Below are 21416 nucleotides of genomic sequence, written 5' to 3'. Positions count from 1 at the left end.
GGCTGAAGATACCTTAGCTCAGCAATTGCAACTTAGCGGGAGCAGCTAAATGCTGTGCCAGGGATTAGGCACAACCAGCAGAAGTCAGCCACTCCTCCTCAAACATGCAGAACAAGAGGCCAGGTAAATTCATCCCATGGTATCAGAGTCACCAGATTCCTGAGAAGAGAGCCTCTGTGAACCCTCTGAAAGAGAAAAAAATCTTTCTCAGAAGAGAGTGGAGGTACCTCTTTCTTCCAAGGGGGGAAGAATTGATGGAGAAACCTCTCCCCCTTCAAATGGAGATGCAAAGGATAGAGATACTCTTTTTACCTGGCGACAAGTCTTTTTGTGTGGAAAGGCTCCAAAGGCTAGTGTTTTGGAACAATAAGAGGGGAGATCTCATTTCTCTGTCGAGCTCTCCCCCAGGAGCAGGAATAACTAGATCTGGTAAATCCTAAATCTTCATCTTATCATGGAGATCAAAGAAGGGCATGGGCAGAGGAAAGAAAAATAGTCAAGTAGATCAAAAGAGATGAGTGCATGAGATAAAGGGAAATGACAACCTGACTTAGCAAAGGAAACTTTCCTTAAACATGACTGATAGTGAAAGCTGGCTACTCAGAACTAGGACCAAAATTGTAGTCAAGCAGACCATGGTGGAAGGCCAAAGTGAGGCAGAAAACTGGCTCAGTGAAAGCGACCAAATGTGTGAAAATAGAGATTGGCCATGCCTGATGAGATAACTGTACATATGTGCAACACAGCCGAAATAGTGATCCCAGCCAGTTTCAGCTGGTAATCAAGACTGGCTGCCAGTGAGATGAGGACTGGCACAGATTAACCTGCCAGAGAGTGACTTGATGATGATATGCCGAAAAGCACAGCCAATCAAAATTAGTGGCACCGAGACTAACAGCAAACAGACAGACCTGCAGCTAGACCAACGGCACCAGGGACTAGCAAACAATAATCTTCCATGGCACTCTAGGCTCAGTTTATAAACATTAAGAGTAAAAGTTATTTGGAACAAAGGGACTGAAAACTAAGCAGCTCTCCTCTGCCCAGGCTGTGGGTTAGTTGTTTGTCTAAGTATTTAGTATCTATCTAGATAGTTCATACATTAGATGTTCAGCTGTCACAGGCTTGCCGTACTCCCCTGCCATCGGATGAGTTCTTTGGAGTATTTAATGTTGATAAAATTTCCTCTCTATTCATTATTTAGTAACTTTCCATTTATTTGTGTATGCTTGATGGCCCTTCCCTTCACCCCAGAAATAAGTATTTAGGAACCATTTCTCTCTCTCTTCCTAATTTTATTTCCCAATCAGTGTCTCATAAAGGCAGCTGACGACATGCATCTATGTGGAGTTACTACCCCTAGGTTGCTTCCTGCCTCTCCCAAATGTATAGTAGAGACCGAAAGTCCTGAAGTCTTTCCAGTGATTTCAATGGAAGCTGAATCAGGCCCCAAGTGGATGCAAACGAAGATGAAGATTTCAGTCCTGAGGCTAGCAGGTGTGGGTGAGAGAGCTCATCCCAATATTGTTTGAATTATAAGATGCATATGAAGTTTGGGCATTAAATAGTAAGAACATTATTATTGTAATGAAGTACTGAATATTTTAAAATGAGTTTTAAAATCACACACACACACGTATTGTGCCACTAGTCTTTTTTTACACAACGCCCACTGATTTTAACGGTAGCTTGTGTATAAAAACCAATAGCATGCTATGGCCATACATTATGAAACATGTTAACATGTGTTTTCTTGTTTTCACTGCATTCTGTTTTGTCAGATTTAAGAAAAGGAATATGAGCATGGGTATGAGCTTGTCCTCAGAAGCCTGACTCCCATTAAAACTGACACAGAGACAAACCTCCACAGAAAAAAGCATACTTTCCGCCAGCCGACACATCTTGCTTATCACAAGTGACAGCTTGCTCAAACTGTTCCTCTTGAATAATCAGTAACTTTATTCAGAGACCCCGCGGCTTTTCCACTTTTAATTTAAAAGTTGACTGAGCTCTTCGATAAATAGGAAAAAGAACTTTTTGTGTGAGATACATTTTGTTTAGCTCAGTTATTTACATGCTCTTATTACAAGGAAATATTTACACAATCTCTCACCTAGCACATGTTTGTGTAAAACTTTGACACAGTGCCATTTGTTTACTCATCCTGCCAAGAAAATTCTGATTTTTGTTACACTAAGGTTTGAGTCTGCTGTAACTTCAGTGCAGGCCATGGAATTGCTCTAGATTTACATGATGTAAAGCAGATCAGAATTTGATCCAATAATTTGTAAATATCTTGCTCCTTACAAGAGCTATGAGCTGAATTGCTCCTGTGTTAGAACTGCCATTTTGTAAAAGGGAAACAGAAATGAGGCCCTAAATGTATTTTTCTATTTAACTTTAATTGTGCTTAAATGTTTGAATCGTTTATTAAAATTTTTGCCATATATAAAGAGGGAAATTGATAGAGTAACCTGAAATATGTTTGTTCAGAATTTTTACCTTTAACTTTCTTTGCCTTTTTTTAAAATAAATAATTCCTTATAACACTTATTAACATCACAATGAGGGAACATGAGAATATACTAGTTGCACTGGGGTAAATCCAGAGTAACTCTACTCAAGTATAAATGGAGTTATTCCAGATGTATACAAGTATAAATAAGATCAAAATCTGGCCCTTAAGAGTTATTTTAGTCATGCTGGGCCAAATTCTTCTCTCATTTACACCAGCATAAATCCAGAATAATTCCAATAACTTTTCAGCAGTGTTCTTCTGGATTTACACATCTGTAACTGAAAGGAGTATCTTGCCCCTGTGGCTGGTTAGGGAACGTATTACTATATTACTATCCATATATATATATATATATATATATATATATGCATTCTTAATTATAAAATGGATGTCCATTCATATGCGTGAAACAATAACTTGTAACTTCTAGAGCTCATACACAGAATTAGCAGACATATTCAATTCAACACTGTGCAAATTAAAGTGTTCCTTTCCTTAGAACAGGCAACAGGTTGGTTGTTAATACAGAGGGGTCTGAACCAGATTCTCAAATCCAAACAATTCAAAACTTTGCTTGAGATCCAAATTTTACAAATGGCTCCTTGTTTAAAATAGGCAGGACCAAATCTACTTACTCCACCAACATAGCATCTAGGCACCTCGCAAATGTTAAAGAATTTATCCTCAACAATACCCCTGTGAGGTAAAGAAGTACAACTACTTCCCCTTTATAGACAGGCAACTCGGGCACAGCAAGATTATGGACCAGATCCTCCCCCAACTACTCCAACCCCATTACCCCCCGCAAAAATGCCAGAGCAGCATAAAGGGGCTCTAAAAGCCCTGGTTCCAGCCGGAGAAGGATTTCCATGTGCAGGCACTGTGGAATATACAGGCTGCCTCCTGAGGACCCTCTCACAAGCCATATGGAAGGAGTTGCTGGGGGCAGGGTTGCAACATGACACACCGTAGAGATTCCAGGCTGCTCTGTGGCCCATAGTGCAGCCCATGGAGGCTGCCATAGCATAGACAAGTGACGAGGGCTGTTCAAGCAATGCCAGGTCTTTCCCAGCCCCCTCAAGCAGTCCAGTCCAGCAGGACATAAAGGTGGCTTAAATCCAACTTAGTCCCTCCCTCCCACTGAGCTGTAAGTGCCACTGACTGCTGTGGGGCCAGGATTTCAGCCTCAGCGATTTGCCCAAGTCCAAGCTCAGGAAGTCTGTGACAAAGCTGGGAATTGAACCTACATTTCCTGAGTCCACTTTTAATTTCCTACCACCACCACCAGCCTTCCTCTGAACAAACACAACATTTGAAATGCTTTAAATTCTGGATCTGAATTTTTCAGCTTCAGTATCACTTTTTGTTTTATTGGTGACTTCTTAGCCGTGCATTAAATAAAGTAAATGAAAGAGTTCTCCTATAATTTCTCTGAAAACACACCCAAGAATGACAGCTGTGAATGTGCATGGAAAGCAAATAGAGGAATTTTGCTAAAACAACTAGCTTTCTTTAGATAAAATCTCTTTCTACCGACATGTAGGGGCACATATTTTGAAGGAGAACAAGAATATTTTGCTGAGATCAGAACAGTAGTCTTCTGGTAAGTTAACTCTCCTGTGGAGAAAGGAGCAAAGCATGCCTCCTTGACAGGCTGTGACTTAGTGTGAAAGGTAGGAACAGGCGCCAGCTGTAAAAATGGGCTTCTCTCAACTGTTGTCACCACTCCCTCCTCGCCTCTGCAGCAAAGCTGACAAGACAAAGAAAGAGACATAGAAAAGGGGCTTTTGATTCCATCACACAGTGCGCACTTATATTAAGTATAATCCTTCTCACAAATGTAAATGAAAATAGCCAATAAGCTAGATTTTACCCTAAACACCTTCTCACAAAGGGGGCCCTACATATGCATATCTCCCTCTTGCCATGGGAAAGACAGGTTGGGGAGTCAGCATCTGCCGTGTCAGCTTTCCCCTACATCCCTCAAATCCCACACAAGACCATCCATTAGAGCTGGGGAGAAAACATTTTTCCTGTCCCACAAGTATTTTCAAGAGTTGAAAAATGTTTCCTGTCTTGAATCAGGACAAAAAGGTAAAAATCTCAAAAATATTAGTGACCTGAGAAAACAATTTGTTTTGTCTTGTTTCAGGTCAATTGAAACCTTTCCTTTCCATAATTTCAAAACGTTTAGTTCCCAATTCATTTCAACCTTTCTGTTTCAGTCTTCTTAGCTTAAATTTCTAAACAAAACTGGAATTTTTCATTCTAAAAATGCTGAAATGAGCCATTTTGACCATTTCAAAACCTTGACCTCAACATTTTTTGAGTCAAGAAATTTGTCCAACCCAACACTTTTGGTTTACACGAACACTTTCGGTTTTGACAAATCACCATTTTTAATGAATAAAATTATTAGACTGCTTTACTGTCCATGAGTTCAGGGATCTGCAAATTAGTTAGGGGCAAAAGGATGCAGTGGGTGTGATCCTGCTGAGACAAACACAGTCACTGCAGGAAGAACGTTAACAGCCAAAGACAGTATTAGCTTTATCTTTCCTGAGAAGCCCTTATCTGCACGGGTGAACCAGGGGGAGGTTGGACTGGGTCATAGAGGAAGCTATGGGTTGGGAAATCCCTTTTAAATTGCAATCATGACAGCATGACTCCAATGAAACTCTGTTTGCAGGGTGCTAGGGCAGAGAAGCAGGGGGTTGAATACCAATGTGGAGGTGCAGGGACTTTGGGAGGATGGCACTATGGCCCTGGAGGATACCCAGGAGCTATGCAGATATAGATTCCTGGTTTCTTCAATGGGATGAGGTGGTGGAGCCAAACCCTTCTTCTAATGGGAGAATGCAGAAAAAAAGCCCACCAGGAAGCAGACCTACAGAGTTGTTTGCACATAGGGGTACAATGTGGCCCAGTAATATTAAGCAGAATCTTATAAAGCAGAATGTATTAGATTAAGGGTTAGGAGAAAAATCTGTACAGCCTTTACACTAAGGTGTCGTCTACACTGGGGGGGGGGGGAAGGGGGAGATCGATCTAAGTTACGCAACTTCAGCTACGAGAATAGCGTAGCTGAAGTCGACATATCTTAGATCGACTTAGAATCACTTACTTGGCATCCTCGCCGCGCGGGATGGACGGCCACCACTCCCCCATCAACTCCGCTTCCACCTCTCACTGAGGTGGAATTCCGGAGTCGACAGCAGGATGATCGGGGATCGATTTATCGCGTCTACACTAGACACGATAAATCTATCCCCAATAGATTGATCACTACCTGCCGATCCTGCAGGTAGTGTAGATGTGGCTTAACACTCATCACTGAAAGATTTTGATGTAAAGCAAGAAAGCCTACACAAAACCCCACCCCCACAGACATTATGTGAATTTATACCTTCCTGCCTTTAAAATTAAATGGGAGGAAGGATGCTGATGTGAGTAAGGCTTAGAACCACAAGTCAGAAGGTCAGGAGACTGTCTTTGCTTCTTGTCCCAGACTCCCTGTGTGATCCTGGGCAAGTCACTTCATCTTTGTCTGTGCCTTGACTTCCTTATCTGTAAAACGGACTATGTTAGAATAAAGTACTGCTCACCATGAGCAAGCATGGCAGAATCTAGCCATTAATGGTTTGTCTGTCTGGCCATGTAGCACTTTTCTTCATCACTCCTTCCACTACCAGATAACAAAATACAGAATTAACAAATACCATAATATTGCCCATCATTTTTCCTCAATCTGTTTAGTTTATCTAAGAGAAGTTTCAGACGTGACTTGATCATGGTCTTCTCAGTATCTGCACAGGAAGAACATTTCTGATTGTATTCTTTATTCTCGCAGACAAGGCCATAACAAGGCGTAACAAGATCCAATGGAAGCTGAAGTTAGACAAATTTGGGCTAGAAATAAGGCACAAATTATTTCCAGAGAGGGTAATAAACCACTGGAACAACTTACCTAGGGATGTGGCAGATTTATCACCTGAAATCTTTAAATCAAGACTGGATGTCTTTCTAAAAGATACACTGTAGCTCAACCAGAAGTTATGGGCTTGGTGCAGAAATTTCTTGATGAAATGCTATAGCCTTTGTTATGCAGGAGGTTAGACTAGGTCATAACAGTCCCTTCTGTCTTAAAATCTGTTAATCAAATAGGCTTTCCCCCTAGATACAAATTGACTTTGACAGAACTACTCATGTGCTTAAGTTAAGCATCTGGTTTAGTGCTTTACTGGGTCAGAGCCTTAATGAATATCAAACAAAATAATGAGGGCACAAGATGTATAATTTTTGCTCTAGACTCCATTTGACCAAGTGGTGCCCTTTGTTCCATTGTGTCCAACTTTAAAGTCTTAGGGCTTGTCTATACTTACGGCTAAATCAACCCTGCTGTGATCGATGCAGCAGGGTTGATTTAGCGGGTCTGGTGAAGACCCACTACGTTGATGGCAGAGCACTCTCCCATCGACGTCTGTACTCCAGCTACCCAAGAAGTGTAAGGTAAGTCGGCGGGAGAGACAGTGAAGTAGCATAACTTAGGTCAACTTGCATCTTTAGTGTAGATCAGCCCTTAATGAGTAACTTGGCCAGGACCTCCAAGAGCTGGAGAAAAGCAGAGCTGGTAGGCTGAACTTTCTAACATTATTAATAGCATTGAAATGATGCTAAATAAAATTGAACTATTAAAAATTAAATCTGAGCAACGTTAGAATCCTTGGTCTCCCAAATGGTGGAAGAGACAACCTAGTGACTTTTCTAGAAGAATGAAACTTGCTCCACTCAAGTGGTGCAAAACTGAAGCTTCCAGGTGTTTTTCAAGGGTAGCCCAAAGTCAAGCACATGACAGTAATACAGCCTTAAGAACATAAGAAAGGCCATAGTGGATGAAGACCATGATCCCCGTAAACTGTCTCTGGTTTCCTGTATCCTGTCCAATATCCTGTTTCCAGGAGTGGTGCATACCAGAACTTCCAGGGGAGTGTACAGCACAGGGCAATTATGAAATAATCAATCCCATCTTCCACTCCCAGCTTCTGGTAGTTAGAGGTTACAAAAGTGTGGAATACTGTGGCAAGGTCTGCATGATAAAAGACGAGCCAAAAACCCCTGGGCCAGACATAAATGAAAAAAAAATTACTAAATGCCACGACTATCACCTGGACATGCAAGAGCAGCAATGACTCCCAGACAGTATACCTTCACCACTGCAGCCATCTTATATGGACTGAGCCTAAAACAAGTAGCTACTAGTTACATTTGTACTTCTGTTAGACATTGTGAAAACAAAGAGATTTCAGTATCTGGGTTCAGTGTAAAGCACATGAAGATCTGAGTGTCCTTCACATATTGCAATCCAGTATATGTGTAACCCATTGGTCACTATATGTTACGTGTCTCCCTCTGTTGCAGAGGATCAGAGTCTGGCCTCAGAGTCTGGCCTCAGCTGGCTCTTTATCTCAAGCGGTAGAGACTCATGCTTTTAGCTCTGGAGGTCCCTTGTATCTGCAAAAATGGCAGCCATCACACAAAATGTTTCACTATTTTCCTGAGCAAATGGAAACTTGTATTTGAGGACCCTATGGGAAGACGACAGGTACTCATTACCATTATTTGGCCCCTCCCAGAGAACAGTAAACACAGTAAAAGGGCTATTCAAGCCAGTCCAGTAAAGTCTCATAGGCGAGTCAATAAAACCTCATGGTCAGTGGTATCGAAGGCTGCTGATAGTTATAACAAAATCAGCAAGGACCCCTTACCAATGGCTACCAATAGAAAGAGACCATTAACCATAGTTAACAAGATTCTTTCTATATCAAACTCACATGCAAATCATCAGACTGGAAGGGAACAAAGACATCTGGGAAATCAAGTTGCAACTGGAGCAGCTCCTACCCAACCTGTTCAATAAACTTGGCACTGTAAGATGTTAAAATAGACAAAAAATATAAACACGGGGCTTCACAAATATTCCCAACAACAAAAGGTACTGGGTAGCAATATGCAAGCCCACTTGATTACCCCCTGAAGATGCTGGAGGAGGCTAGATTGTTAGCTCTGTGGAGCAAGGACCACCTTTTCATTGCATGAGTGAAGAGTGCCGAATACAACAGGGCACAGATCCTGGCTGAGGCCTCTAGGCACTACTACTGCAATATAAGCAATACCAATTAACAATGAACCTATAAGGAGCAGTACAACATTAAGTGTAGTCTCAGCAGTTTATTGGGTAAAGGGATTTCTGGGGTGGAAAATCACTTGGAACTGGTCATGGCTGGTAAATCTAGAGAAACACCCACATTTTTGGATGCTTTTCTGAACCAAACCAGAACTATGATCCATTGGAAGTCATTCACCACTAATTTTCACTCTTATAAGCCTGACTGGTTATTTATAGACAGCACGCATGCAGAAATAGCACCACTTATTTTGTCTAATTAAATAATTCACCACATAATGCATTCCTACCTGGCATGTCCATATCGATGTGATGAGGAATCCATCATCTCTAAAGACATTGAAGATTGCAATAATCCCCCGGGAATAACCAAACACAGACACACTTGCGTCTGATACAGCCAGATTAAATGTAAGATAATCCGTGGGCTGCACGACAGCTCTCTGCTTATAGAGTACAAAAATCACAATGCTGTTTCCAAACCAAGACATCCATCCTGAAAAATAAATGGAAAGTCAGATTAAAAACAAACAAACAACAAAAAATCAGGAAACAGTGTGGTATATAAATGCATGACGCCCATACATTGATGGACAGTACAATGGCAGGTTATTTCATTAAAAACAAACAAACCCGAACATTTTTACTCCACTGTGTTGTGTACTAGGTCTCCTTGAGTAACCAGGTACATTTCACTTTTTAATTTCCTTCTTCTGAATAACACTGGTAAGAGAAAAAAAAAACAAGGAGTCCTTGTGGCAAATTTATTAGTCTCTAAGGTGCCACAAGGACTCCTCATTTTTTTTGCTGATACAGACTAACAGGGCTACCACTGAAACTGGTAATAAAACTGAATAGCAACAATGCACTTGTCCACTGAAGAACAACCATACACAGGTAAAGAAAAATTAAGTCTCTAAATAGATGGGATCCATAAAGCATTCCCAGTACAGAGACGAGAACAATTCTACCAAAAGCTACAGCTGTAGAGGCATGCCATATCCATCTGCCTGATAATGGCTAGTAAAAGTGTGTGCAGATGACCACATAGCAGCTTTGCCAGTCAGTTCTAGAGAACCGCTGCCCTTTTCAGTTGGCAAGATGGAATTGCTTCTCATGGAACAGTCTGTGATCTCCTTGTGACAAAGAATACTGATTGGAATACTGTTCAGGAAGCCGCATTTTAATCCATTTGAAGATAATATTCTTAAGGCCTTGTGTCCTATCTTTCAACCTCAAATAAATGAACAAGCCCTCAGAAACTGGAAAGCCCTGTTTTGATAGAATTGTGTGTCCCCTCTGATATTGAAGGTGTGGTGATGTCTAGCAGCCATCAGTCTTGTTGGAAGGGGAGAGCATAAGGTAGGAAGGGAATTATGAATCTGGTGAAAAATCAGTCAGGCACTTGTGCACAGAGACCATGATTTTTAAAGGCATGTAGGCATTGCTCCTCTCAGTGTTGCAAGGCCTAAATCCCAGATTTTTAAAGGTACTTAGGTTTCTATCTCCTGTGAGTCAGGTGCCTAAATATTTTCCAAAATCTGGCCTAAGTGATTTGGATGGCTAAGACTCATTTTCACTTAGGAACACTTAGGAGCATATGTCCCAATGACTTAGGCTCCTAAATGCCAAGCCATTTTTGAAAATTTAAGGACTTGTCTACATGGGGACATGGAGAAAAGTTCATTCTAATTAATTAAAGGTGTGAATTTGAAGTAGGTTAGTTAAACCACATTAAATCCTTGTGTGGCTGCTGTTAATCAGAATTAAATTTGTCTTAATTTGTTTCGTTTAATTCACTTTGGAAGTAAATGAAACAAAACCAAATTAAGGCCACTTCAATTCTGTATGATGCTCTGGAGGTTTAGTGAGGTTTAAATTCACACCTTTAGTTAATTCAGATTAACTTTCCTGGATGTCCCCATGTATATAAGCCCTAAATCACTTAGGCCCAGCTCCTCAAATGTATTTAGGCACCTAGTTCTCATTGGAATCAATGGGAGCTAGCTGCCTAGATACCTCTGAGCATCTAGGCCTTAGACTTTGCAACAATGAACAGCGTCATGGTTTTAAGTTTGGGCCAAAGGGCCTGATCCAAAACTTATAGGAAGTCAGCAGGAGTCTTTCCATTGGTTTCAATAGGCTTGGGATCAGGTTCAAAGCACACAGGCACAAGTTGCATGGAATGTCATTTACCTTATGGAAAATTAAAAATAGGTTCTGTAAAGCAAGGGCTGCCATCTCAGAAACCTGGTTAGCACAGACAATTGCTATTTGAAACAGTTTTAAGGGTTAAAATCTTGAGAAACTGCCTACATAGGCTCCAAAAGAGGATTTATCAAACCCTGCAACATTAGATTCAGCCAGCAGATGGGACCCATCTGTGTATTAGGAGGCTTACTGCTAAATGGAGCTCTGAAGAAATTTTTGGGCAGAGGGGCTGTAGAATATCCCTGAATAGTCTCACTAATCACCCCCAAAGTGGGGAATCAATACATTAAGGACATGAGGGGACAGACTATCTTCCTAAAGGCTTGTAGAAAGCTGTCTAGCTCTGCAGTGTTAATTGTGAAATCTCACTAATGGCATGAACAATTTAAAGTCAGGACAAGTTAACTTGGAAGATACTCCTGAGGCAAAAAAGGATTTCCTATTACTTTGATCCAAAATGCTAACCAGCTTGGGCCATCAACCCATAAAGGGCAAAATTAACAAGTATCTTCTACAACAACACAGAATTCACCAGAGCACTGGGCAGCCGAAGACCGGAGTGAGTCAATGGAATTACTTTGGACTGACACAAATTCAATAAGAGTAGAATTTGGCCCTTGATTTGTAACTCATTACTTCCGTATACATACAAATTGATAGAGAATGTTTAAATGTTACAGAACAGAGGTTCCTGAACAGTGGTTCATAAAGTCATTATGCTAAAAGGCTGCCATAGCACTGGAGAGGATGGGTGGGTTTTCCTTAAAATCTATTAATATGTAAATTTCATTTGCACACAGTGCATTTGCTGGGAATATACAGAACTACCTCTGTAGCACAGCGAATTAGGAGAATTTTCAGTTAAAAGAGAAGTTAAATGAGAGAGAGGAAGAGATCTGTTCCCATGAAGAAACACAGACCTTTCTCAGATTTGAAACTAGAGAGAAATCTGGAGCATGATAGTGTGAGAGAGCGTAATGGGGGTACTTTATAATAAATGCAGACATTTCTTGGTGAGTGAAATTACAGAGCAACCTTGTGCATGGCACAGCCACAGGTGGAGGGAGTTGATTTTACTAGAAGCAAGCAGACAAGCTTTCTCTGCTGCGTCGAACATTTGAGATGTGTGAAGTGGCTTGCAATTTGAATGTGTTAATGTACTGAGCAACAAACTGAAGGGAAGTTATTCTAATTACATCAAATTCTAAGGCAAGCAGTGACACCCTCATAAAAATACTCCAGAAACAAGCGCCATCTGGTGTTTTTGCATGTAACAGCAAAGAATTCCCGCTACCAAGGATCTGTTAAAATTGTATACATTACCAGACCATTGAGCATGCAACACTGAACCCTGTATCATCATTGATGTGCCTTTTTAAAGTCACAGACTATTATGTACATAAACCAATACAAATAGTTTAGTTTACAAAACAATTTAGAAGAGGATCAATAAAGGACAAAATGCAATATAGTGAAAAAGAAAAGCAAGGGCTTCACCATCTGTGACATTGGGGGGAATTCCCCCCAATTGCTTTGCAGATGGCACATATATCAGGATAGATCACATTTGAGGAAAGAGCATGGAAAGAAACATCTGGTACATGAACAACTAAGAGGTACTTGTATTCCCGTGTGGTGAGTCAATAAAATAGTGGATAAAGGAGAACCAGTTGACATAATTTATTTCAACTTTCAAAAGGCCGTTCACAAATGCCCTCACAAGAGGCTACTTAAAAAAACAGAGGAGTCCTGGAGTGAGGGGCAAAGCTCTGCAATAGATCAGAAACTGGCTAAGAGCGAGAAAATAAAGAGGAATTTGCTAGTGATCAATATAAATCAGAAGTTAGGAACTGTAGAAAATTGATAAAGGAAGCAAAGTGACATCAGAAGAAATCTATGGCCGGTCTCTCAGGAGGATGTCAAACAGAGCTACTAAAGTTACACATTTTTAAATCAGTAGGTTAAGATAATTTACATCCAAGAGTTTTAAAAGAGCTAGCTAAGGAGCTCATAATTTTCAAAAAGTTTTGGAGCACTGGAGAAGTTCCAGAAGACTGGAAGAAAGCTAATGTATCAATTTTTTAGAAGGGTAAACACAATGACTCAGGAAATTATAGACCTGTTAGCCTGACATTGATTCCAGGGAAGATAATGGAGCAGCTGATATGGGACTTGATTAATAAAGAATTAAAGGAAGGTAAAATGTAATTAATGCAAATCAACATGAGTTTATGGAAATAGGTCCTGTCAAACTAACTTGACACCCTTTTTTGATGAGATTTCAAGTACAGTTGATGAAAGTAGTGTTGATGTAATATACTTAGACTTCTATAAAGAGTTTGATTTGGTACCATACAACATTTTGATTAAAAAACTAGAATGATATAAAATTAACAAGGCATACATTAAATGGATTAAAAACTGGCTAACTGATAGAGCTCAACATGTAACTGTGAACAGAGAATCATCTTTGAACAGGTGTATTTCCAGTGCGGTCGCATAGGGCTCAGTTCTTGGCTCTATGCTATTTAACATTTTTATCAATGATCTAGAAGAAAACATGAAATCATCACTGATAAAGTTTTTAGACGACAAAAAACTGGGGAACTGGTAAATAATTAAGAGGACAGATCACTGATTCAGAGCACTCAGATTTCCTGGAAAACTAGGCACAAGCAAACAACATGTGTTTTAATATGGCTAAATATAAATGTAGGAACAAAAATTTAGGCTACACGTACAGGATAGGGGGATCTATCCTGGGAAGCAGTGACTCTGAAAAAGATTGTTTGCCAGAGGCTGAGAATGGGTGACAGGGGATGGATCACTTAACAATTACCGGTTCTGTTCATCCCCTCTGAAGCACCTGTCGGAAGACAGGATACTGGGCTAGATGGACCATTGATCTGACCCAGTATGGCCATTTTATGTTCTTACATGGGGGGCATGGTGGATAATCAGCAGACCATGAGGTCCCAGTGTGACACTGTGGCCAAAAGAGCTAATGCAATCAAAGAATGTATAAACAGGGGTCTCTCAAGTAGGAGTAGAGGTTATTTTACCTCTATATTTTGCACTGCTGCAACCACTGCTGGAATAAGATGTCCATTTCTGGTGCCTACAATTTAAGACGGATGTTGATAAATTGAAGAGAGTTCAGAGAAGAGCCAAGAGAATGATTAAAGAATTAGAAAACATGCCCTATAATGATAGATTCAAAGAGCTCAATCTATTTGTCTTAAAGAGAAGGTTAAGGGGTGACTTGCTTACAATCTATAAGTCTCTACATAGGGAACAAATATTTAATAATGGACTCTTCAGTCTAGCAGAGAATGGTGTAACACAATCCAATGGCTGGAAGCTGAAGCTAGACAAATTAAGTTGAGATTGGATGCTTGAGAGATATGCTTTAGGAAGTATTCTGAGGAACTTCTATGGCCTGCGCTATATAAGAGTTCAGACTAGATGCTCTTCTGGCCTTGGAATCTATGAATCTTCAAAAAGGCCAACATTTTACGCTAGCCTAGATCAAAATGGCAGCATTTTAAAAATAGTTTACTTTTGCTGCCATGTATGTGACACTCCAGTAAGCATTAATCAGGTCTCTAAAGCTGCTCATAACTTGATGTCAGCATTATTCTGGCAATGACAATCTGTTCTGAGGATGTCATGTTTGTGCTATCTTTCATTCACTGACTGAACTCAATCTGCTGCGGGAGAGTTTTGTTGATGCTCTTATTGAAATAAACCAGAACATCCTGTCACACTCATCACACATCCTGATTCAGATTGCTCTTTGCTGGAGCAAGCTGCATAATAAAACAAAAGCTAACAAACAACAAATAAATAAAATCATCCTCAACCTCTTTACTGCAGACATAACAAACTTGGAAACAAAGCTGGGACAGATGGTGGTTTTTTTTGTTTTTTTTTTTTAGAAAAAACATGAGATTGCATTTGTGAAAAGAAAGGAGAACACTGTCAGGGTCTCTGAAAGACATCAGAAAAACAACAACATAGTCACGCTTCCTAGATTGCAAGCTCTTGGGAGCAGATTTCACACTTGGCTATCATATCTTCCGGTGGCAGTCTTCATGCCAAGCCAGAACAGAACACCTCCTCCTCTACCCTTAGACTTCTCAACACCCAGACTGGGACTATTGCGGTCCCCTTATTTATGAAAAACTGTGTAGGAGTAGAGTTAGCAAATTCATATTGCAACCCATCAATATGGCACTATAAACACAGACAGCGCACCAGTTGGAACTAATGGGGGAAAGACAGTAAAAGTGAAGTGTCAGGCTCAGCTGGCAAAATTGACACTACTGTTATCAGAGGCAAATGACCTGCTGTTTGGGGCAGAAATTGGATTGGGTAGCTAAATTTGGAGAGGCCATGAATTAAGACAAATTACTGATGCACTAGAGGAATTGTGTACTAAATATGCCCTTTTGTTCATGACAAGAAAGAAGCAAAACTGTAGGTTACAGGGAATGCTACTCTAAAATTCTGCTCAGGTAGACTACGGCCTTATACACTGAGAGACTTTATGAATCATTGGCTCAAGGAACAGGAATAGAAAGAGAAAATCTCCCATGTGGCTCAGAATGGTTCTGAGTATGCTACATTTATAAGAATGCCATGGAATGAGGTTATGCTCCAATTGTATTGTAATTCATTGTGGTTTTGCCTGTATAAACAGGACCAAGTCAATTTAAGGGTACCGTGCTATAGCCCTGCTTTTTTCAATCATAGGTTAAATGGCATTGTTTTTGTGTTTGGAAGTAGTCCTTTCTAGAGGTCAGAACACAATTATTTTTATTTTTTTTTCTGACTATGCTTTTCCACGATTATAGATTGCTTTTTGTTTGGATTTTGTTGTTGAGGAAGGAGACGGCTTACAAACAAACATATTGGAAGAGGTTTGCCCAAGAAGTAAAATTAAAACACATTGTTTAAAAATGATCTAGGATAGGAATGGCAGAGTTGTCATTAAAAACTATTCCAGATCCGAAAAGTTTCTAACCTGCTTTTCACCCTACCCTTTCATGTTTAAGATCAAGATTAAGATTAAGGTCCTATTTTCAGGAATTGGTTTGTTTGTTAATTTTCTCTGGGGTTTGAATTTTTGTGTAGTTGTTTTGTTTTGAGGGGTTTTTCTGTGGGAAGGACAGGTCAAAGAAATAGGTCTTACATTTTGTTTTGACTGTGTGGAGATTACATGGATATGCTGATTACAGCGGAGTTAATAAAATAGGAAAACTTGAAAATATATTCGTATCAAATTGTCTAAAACATTTTGGGTCCATTTGAAACAATATTTTGGGGGTTTTCATTTTTTTTTTCTGATTTTGGTTGACTGAACATTTATTTTTTCAAATTTTTCATTTTGATTCAGTCTTTAAGGCATTTTTCAGCCTTTTTTTTTTTTTGGTTTTGTTTTCTTGAAAAAATTGGCCACATTTGAATTTGAAATGTCATTTTGAAACAAAAGTCAAGTTTAGAACTCATTTGAAAAAAAATCAGTTTTTTCCTCAGCCAAAACTATTTGTCAAATTCTACCTGAATTTGCAAGTAGATCTAGAGTACCAAAAAATGCACTTTTTGAAAAAAAAATCTGTTGAAAATAATTCATCCAGCTCTATTGTGATATCTCCTGCGAAGAAAGAATGCGTCCCTAAGTACAGTATTTGGAGTGCTGAAGTCCCTCAAATATGTATGTGGTAAAAAAAAAAAGTCCCACAAATATGTATGTGGATAATTAACCACAAACTTTATTGAAATCTCAGGATTCAAGCGAGTAGGACACCTTCTTTAGCAGGTGCCAAAGTACAACAACTGTCTTTCACAGGCACCATATTAGCAGGATATTCTGTATAAACATGATACTTGTTCTGGGTTATTGCTAATTCAGATGATCTCTTATGGCTGCCTGCTGTAAGCCAGACACCTGAGTATAATACATATACACTGAATGATCTTCCTTCCAGAGCAAGCTTTGCTCCTTGAAAGCCCTTATGAGCGAAAAGTGACAATGTAAAAAATAACACCTCCTTATACCACAGCCCTGCTTCCTGGGTAGAATTACTTGTATCGTCTGACTTTACTGACATAAATACTACGGTTAACATTGCAGAACAAAGTCAATACAGCTATGGGAAAGTGAGGTAGAGTATCTCCTGTTTGTTACATCATCAACAGAATGTATAATTAAGTTCCAAATGGAAAATTGTACATATCATTTGCACTTGACCAACACCTCTAAGACACCTCAGTTGGACAAGTTTTACTGGCGATTATACCTGAGCTAGAGTGAATAGGGCTGCCAATTATGAAACTTCTCTACTTATAAACATGGGATATCTGCAGTGGAGCAATTGAGAGCTAACAAACATGGAAACCTTTCCTGCCATATTTAAGGAGTCGGTTATCATAGTAGGACCACATTTTAAAAAAGTACAGGGCAAAAAGCAATAGAGAAACTTGGTTATGAGTAGAGTTTAGGCCTTAAAGCAAGAAGTTAGATGAAATGTAGCTCTGAATCCAAAGCTTGGGAATGTTTGAATCTAGTGTGTTGATTCGTACCTCTGTCTAATTTCAAATAAACATAAGAATTCATTGGTCCTGTAATATATATAATAGAAGTGCACTAGAAATGTGAAAATGTTTAAATATGCATATGGATGAGATGCTAGCGAGTAGAACTGGCAAGGAAATAATTTTTTTAAGGGAATAAAGAGTAACAGAATACATTTTTTTTAATTGGCATCAAAAAAATTTCTTCACACATTTCCAGGTTTTGACTGAAACCAGCATTTTTTGGTTCTCAGCAATCCTAGAAACAAACCATTGTGGCCAAAAAACTGAAATGTTCAGCTTTATGTATACCTCATCTTCACCCCATACCCCCCAAAATAGTAAGAAATTGACATTTACCTCAGAAATATCTGTTTTAACAAAAACGGCATTTTTCATTTAAAAATATTTTGAATGAAAAATTTCAATCGTCTCTACTAGCTAATCATTTGTGAGACTTTGAGGTGGTCCACAGGATCAGTAGGAATAATGTCTGCTTGGGAAATTACTAGCTTTTCCAGCAATAAAACAAATCAGAATGTATTCACTACTGAAGTTAACAGTGAGTGTACTAGAGCCTTCAGATTCACAAATCAAGGATTGATTTGTCCCAATATGTCAACCAGCTCTAAGCATACTGAGAAATTTCCCAAAAGAGAATATTTGTAAAAGAAAGGGAAAACTCTTTTTATTATTCTTCAGTGTATCATTTTTATTTCTTTAGCGAAACCTGCAGCATCAAACTGCTGGGGAGGAGTCTGGTGGGTACAAGTAATCATTGTATCCCAATACAATACATTGTATCCCAATAACTGTATCCCATTCTCAGCAGGGCTAATCAGTTAAAAGCTGATTTTGAACCACTGAAGTCAGTGTGTGTTTTGTCATTGACGTCAACAAACACAGGATCAAGCCCTAACTGAGAGTACTCCTTTTCTTTTTGCGGATACAGACTAACACGGCTGCTACTCTGAAACCTGTTCTAGTGTGGTTCATTCAGTAGTTGATTGTAGGGCTGTGTGCTTTCTAGGCTGCTGCAGGCACGTGTATGGAAGTGTGCACATAGGTCTGGGATAAATCAGAACATCTCTACTTCCTCTTGACCACATTATTTTTATTCAGCTTCCTCATAAAGTGGCTGCCATTTTTTTCCAACTTTTTTCTGGACCGTCTTATTCTTTATGCCAACTGCATTATGTCTGCTATTTTTGTTGGTAAAGATGCCAGTCTCATATAGATATAAGGAAAGGCCTTCAAGCCCCTTCATCATGGCTGTGTGGTTTCCTTTATAAGTATCAGGTGGTGGTTTGCAGCTGCTGGTGGTACTGAGGGGGAATACATGATAAGCTTAGAAAAAGAAAAGCTTATGTAGCGTGATTATTTAATTTACAAGCCTGTTTCTCAATGGTTGTACTCAGGAACTATTTCTATGTACATTTACATTGGTATGGAGTTCTCATTATGCGCAACGTCTTCTATATGCCGTTTCATTTCTTTATAATTTATAAACATAGATAGCTTGATTAGATAGAATCAATATAAAGCTAGGACGTGATTGTGACATTCTCTAGAAAACAGTTACCTTTTGATATTGTTTCATATGAAGTCAGAAAAATAAATGGCTATTTTGATTTTCTTTGTCAACTGGTACATCTACATTCTTCGAAATTTCATAAAGTCTGCCTATAGAACATCAGATACTGTAATTCACCATCATCCTGCACTGAGTTTGCTGTAAATTACAATACAGTACTTAATCAAAAAAATGTCTTAGGAACAAAATGAGTTAATACGAGGTTCCATTTTCAATCACTTTTAATCTGAGTGTATAATAACTGCTTTGCAATGTAATCTGAATATCAAGTTTTTAGACTTATGCACATATTATTGTAACTACTGATAGTAATAATTTAGTACTTAAAGAAATTTTTAATAGACTCAGATCAAGAAAGTTTCCTCTAAATGTATATAACGTATTAGATGGAAGAATTTTACAAACAAATATAAAATACAATGATAGAATTCTATTTCATTTAACTGAATGTATTCGTTTTAGAAGCTGAACTATTTGATGAACACAATCTGAATACGAACTTCAATAAGCAGAAGCTAGAAGCAGAGAACACGAATTGAATGCCATTGGGATATTTTGAGAAAACAAGGTAATGTCATATTTTTCTGCACAAGATATTTTATTTTTGCCCACATCTTAAACGAACCTTAGTTAAAGAAATAACTTGGACTATAATATCATATCCTTTTGCCCCCAATAAAAATGTTTGCATTTAAAATAAAATAAAATGAAACAAAACACTAGCTCCCCCCTTTTTTTTTTTTGAAAGAACTTTCTGAAGAAAAATTGCAGTTTATGATATCTTGTTCCTTTGTGGATGAACACCATAGGAATCCCTTTGAACTTTAGTCCAAACTTAAAAGGAGTTTCATTTCATAAGCCATTCAGAGATACAGTACATACCTAAAGCCAGTAGGTAGAAGCCTATAATAGTCTCTCCTTGTTCTGAGACAGGAGCCTCTTTGTTCAGAAAGGTGATGTTGTTGTTCCTCCATGGTGCCTGTGGAGAAAATTGGAGAGACATTTTCAGGCAAAGCCCGTGACCCAGAAGTTGTCCTTTCGCCCCCCCTGCTTAGTCTCAAATGCCCAGTAAAAGAAAATGGTCTCTGGCTTTCTTAAACTTCTGCTCCTTGCATTCTAGGAAGCAGCGCACTGAGGCTGAAACTAAACAGGGAAATCTCAAGAGACAAGAAAGAGCTTTGCAGCCCTCTGACCTGTTCTTATTTTCTAATCCTATCTATTAATACACCTCATGAATCTGTGACCAGACCAAGGCAGCAGATTTCCTTATATCCCTGGTGCTGCTAAATGCAGAAGTCTTTAGTGACTGGAGAGAGTATATTAGACAAAGTGATGATCATTCTTTAAAATACATCTATGTGTCATATAATATAATAACCCTAAGGATATATATACACAAACATGCATGCACGAGTGTATATATTATTGTACAAATACCATAATGCACCTGCTCTGCCCTCACTGAAGACAATGAGGATTACCATTGAATTCAAATGAAGAAGGTTCAGGCCCATATTTTATGAGGAGAAATATATTTTATGGATGCATTTTACTGCATTCTATGAGCTACCTAAGAGTCTCCTGAAAATTGTCACTGAATAATACTGTGCTCCACCACTGGTCCATTTGCTCGATTGCACTAAAAATCATCAGTTTCACTTTGTAGAAATTGCGAGCTAAAGCTTTGGAACAAAGGTTTAGAATCTGGGCAGATGATGTAGTTTCAAGGTGGATGTGCATGTTGATTTCTGAGCAGAAGCCTCCAGTATAGTGGCTAGTGAGCCCTGTCATTTGATGGGGGATTCCATGTCAGGTTACCAGGGCCAGGCAAGAAAGTTCAGACTCTCACCAGTGTGTCTGTGTATCCCACCTAAACTCTCTGAATGTTACTTCTGGTAGATTTATTGTGGGCCACATTAGCCCCAGTGTGTAATAACCTAACTCATCAGTTTTATTCTCATATAGCAGAGGAAATCAGTTTGCTTCAATGCAAATACAGTTGTTTCATAGGCAGGGCTGCTGTTAATTAGAAAAAAAACATCATTTTCTTTCTGTTTTGTAGGCAATATGAAATAGCATGGGTCTGATTTTCAGAGTGCTGAGCACTTGCAGCTTCCACCAGAATTGGAGATGCACTGTGCAGCAGAAAAATGAGATTTCCCTCATTTTGAAAGCAGCCACTGCATGTGATTTCAGGGGCTCACCATTTGTTTTATTTAGTCTTCACTGAAGATACAGTCTTCTAATGATTATTAGTTCTTTTGGATGCATTGGCCCAATTATAGGCTGGATTCTGATATCAGTTATGCTGGAGTAACTCCCTGGAACCAATG

General features: G+C 39.1%; 1 protein-coding gene and 1 long non-coding RNA gene across 4 annotated transcripts in view; one reads left to right on the top strand and one right to left on the bottom strand.

The window, feature by feature from the left end:
- LOC140909328 (visual pigment-like receptor peropsin) overlaps positions 1-20086 on the bottom strand; it is a 43855-nt gene extending 23769 nt beyond the window's left edge. The window contains exons 1-2 of the mRNA XM_073338371.1: positions 19966-20086; positions 8993-9198 (exon numbers count right to left, since the gene is read on the bottom strand). Of these exons, the coding sequence (XP_073194472.1) occupies positions 8993-9198; positions 19966-20086 (327 nt within the window). The remainder of the gene's footprint in view (positions 1-8992; positions 9199-19965) is intronic.
- LOC140909329 (uncharacterized) overlaps positions 1-21416 on the top strand; it is a 119093-nt gene that overhangs the window by 94429 nt on the left and 3248 nt on the right. For all 3 annotated transcript variants that reach the window (XR_012158178.1, XR_012158180.1, XR_012158179.1), the window contains one exon: positions 19546-19651. This is a non-coding gene — a long non-coding RNA (uncharacterized lncRNA). The remainder of the gene's footprint in view (positions 1-19545; positions 19652-21416) is intronic.

The sequence above is a fragment of the Lepidochelys kempii genome, chromosome 3 (assembly GCF_965140265.1).
Source record: "Lepidochelys kempii isolate rLepKem1 chromosome 3, rLepKem1.hap2, whole genome shotgun sequence".
Taxonomy (NCBI): domain Eukaryota; kingdom Metazoa; phylum Chordata; order Testudines; family Cheloniidae; genus Lepidochelys; species Lepidochelys kempii.
This window is presented reverse-complemented; position numbering and strand designations above follow the sequence as displayed.